The following is a 3,141-nucleotide window of genomic DNA, read 5'->3' as shown; positions in this document are numbered from 1 at the left end:
CATTTAATTAATAAGAAACAGAAAATCAAACATAATTTATATTGTTCAATTCAATAGCTATAATTCGTACAGGTGTCTTTCTTTTCTAATATATGTCTTTCTTTCTAATATATATGTTTACAAAACAACCTCTTATTAGCATTTTTTATAAGCTCAGACAATTTCCCACTCAATATTTATACTTCTGAAGCATGTTTTGTTCTAGCTTCCGAGCGAAAATGAGGTCAAATCAGAAATAAAAAGAAAATACGAAGCACTTTTTAAAAAACAAAATAAAATTGCATTTTGAAATGTAAATAAATATCTACTTTTAAATGCATAACAGACTGTCAATATTCATACATGTTACTCATATAATATGCACAATCCGAGCATGAGCTCGGAGGCACCGAGAATATAGAGAATCTAGCACCGAGCTCGAGCCAAATAGGTCCAAAGGCTCACTAAGGATAAGAGACGACCCGTTCATAAGTTAAGAACAAACATTATCAAGCAAAATTTCGAAGAGAAAAGAAGATGATAAGTCAAAAACTAGTCAAACTAAATAAAACACGTGTAAACAAATTCAAACTTAAGTAAAACGCTTACATCGACAGTTATACTGAGCAGATGATGAAATAACCACCCACTGCGCTCGATATGGGGGCAGTTACGTGATAAACAAATTCTTGCACGCACAAACACACACCATAAATTTCACCTATCACTCATCACCTTCTATTACTTACTCTATTTTACTAGATTCACGTGTATTTATAGATAATCTTGTCTAGACATTAGGAATTTTCGAGACTGCGTGCTCGGATTTAAGTGTTTTTCGTGAGACAATTATTCAAATTTTATCTGTCAATAATACATAAATTTAAAAAGTATTGGCACTTAAAAGCAATTATATATATAAATGAAAAACACGATAATTGAAGTTTAATTTTTACAAAATTAAAATGATAATTATTCTAATATCTTGAAGGTAGATCGATACGATAGTTTATTGCGTCACGTAACGGCTCTCGACTGAGTACCACTAAACAAGATAAAGCGGAAACATGTTATTAATTAGGTTTAATAATGTGGTAAAGGCGTATCTTGGGTCTAGGAGGATAGAGACAGAATCGTTAATGGGCCCAATCGATGGAGCCCGCATAAGAAAAAGTAGGGTATGTGAGTGAGTGAAAAGACAGAAGACAATCCCTGCCACTCACCGTACACGTCATTCTTCCTTTGACCGTCTACAGTGTTTCGGAGACTGAGTTACTCGCCCCATCATTTGACAATAATAATATTATTTTATTATAAGATAATAATATGAGGACTAGGACGTCGATAACACTGATGTTACACACTTACATTGATCTTGTTTATTAATAAAGCAAAAGCGATCAAAATTACATCAGAACGCGGACACTGAAGAGAAGAGATTGAGATTAATAAGAGAAGAGAGAAAAGAAAATAAAAAAAGAGATGCGTTGCCTTCTTTTACGGGTCATGCCATGTCACTCCCTTCTCTTCTTTTCTTTTAAAAGACGGAGACATATTCGCATCTCCCACACCTTTTTCTTTTTCATCTCTTCGTTTTATTATTATTCACTCATTAAATAATTATATATTTCCGAAATAACAAAGATATTTATATTATTTATCAAAACCTAGAAAACCGCATTTGGGTTGGGTTTTACTTGCTATATATATAGTCCTCCATTTGTCCCTACTTGCCGACTAACTGGCACGCAGAGGAAGAGGAGAAAAGAAAAGAGAGGGCACAGATCTACTGAAAGAGAGAGCGTAACATAACATAGCAGAGCTGTGATTGTGATTCTGAGTGTGGATAATCAGCAGAGAAATGGATAAAAAGGTCAGTCAATCTTCTTCTTCATCTTCTCCCTCAGTTGGAGGAGATACAAGCAGCAACAACATCAACAATAACAGCAGAGACGATTATCTGAGGCACCTGAATAAGCTCTCGCACAAAATTTCCAAGCCAACATCGTCTTCTTCTTCGCCTTCGCCGGCGATTCTCCCCAAGAAGCCTCCTCCGCCGCCGCCGCCGCACTTCGACGCTCCGAATCCGAATCCGGCGCCGCCGCAGCACCAACCGCCGGTCTACAACATCAACAAGAGCGACTTCCGCGACGTCGTCCAGAAGCTCACCGGCTCCCCAGCGCACGACAACAATCGTCCTTCCTCCGCCGCGGGAGCTCCGCCGCTTCTCAGGCCCGCCGCCGCCACGTCACGTCTCCACCGGATTCGTCCTCCGCCGCTCTCTCACTTCGCCGCCCGGCCTCAGCCTCAGCCCATCGCCGTCGCCAACGCCTTCTCCCGCCCCTCCTCCGGCGCCGCGCCGCCGCTATCTCCGCTTCCGCCTCTTCCGGCGGTCCACGGCGCCGCGGAGTCGCCGGTCTCGGCTTACATGAGGTATCTCCACACCTCCATGGCGTCCGATTCCGCTCAGAAGAATCAGGCCTCGTTTCCGTCCTCCGCATCGGGATTCTCGCCGCGGTGGAGCAATCTGGCGCCGATTCCTCCGATGGTTGCTCCGGGAGCGCAGTTTCAGATGCCGCCGCCTCCGTCGCCGCCGATTCCGTTCGGGTGCTTGAACTCGCCGAGATCGCCGTATCCGCTTTTGCTCACCTCGCCGTCGTCTGGTCAGTTAGGGTTTCCTCAGCTTCCTCTCTCGCCGACTGTGCCGCCTATGCCCAGCCCTAGATGGAGAAGCTTCTGAGCTTTTAGATTCAGGCAAAAGTTAAGTCACTCTCTTCATAGTTCATACAATACAAAGAAAGAAAGAAGATTAGACTGTCATTTCTCTGGGTTTTTGGAATTTTTGTTTGTTTGTCTGTACATTTGGGGATTCAATCGCCGGTGGAAAGTCGTTGGTCACCGAGTCAAAGAAGTAAGAGTTTGTTTGTTCTGTATAAAATGGGGTATCGTCATCATAAGACATGTGAAGAAGTAGAAAAGAAAAGCCCTTAGATTTTCTCTTTGGTTATCTTGGATTATAGCCGGGTTAGGGAAATAGTTTAGAAACACAGGTTATAGAGATAGGCATTATTATTATCTATTGGATTTGGATATTTGTTACTGTTCTTTTACCTACTTTTGCTCTCCTGAAAAATGAAGAAATGTTGGACTCAGTTTTCCTAA

At 41.9% G+C, this 3,141-nt stretch overlaps 1 protein-coding gene across 1 annotated transcript; it reads left to right on the top strand.

Annotated features, from left to right (window-relative positions):
* Positions 1-1,414: 1,414 nt before the first annotated feature.
* LOC149391502 (VQ motif-containing protein) lies at positions 1,415-3,141 on the top strand. The gene has a single exon (XM_089619348.1). The coding sequence runs from the start codon at positions 1,841-1,843 to the stop codon at positions 2,717-2,719; it is 879 nt and encodes a 292-aa protein (XP_089475474.1). The 5' UTR covers positions 1,415-1,840; the 3' UTR covers positions 2,720-3,141.

This window comes from Urtica dioica, chromosome 7, assembly GCF_054948205.1.
Source record: "Urtica dioica subsp. dioica isolate 48M chromosome 7, U.dioica_male_clone48M_v1_H2, whole genome shotgun sequence".
Taxonomy (NCBI): domain Eukaryota; kingdom Viridiplantae; phylum Streptophyta; class Magnoliopsida; order Rosales; family Urticaceae; genus Urtica; species Urtica dioica.
Note: the sequence above shows the minus strand (reverse complement) of the source record. Positions and strands in the feature narration are given on the sequence as shown.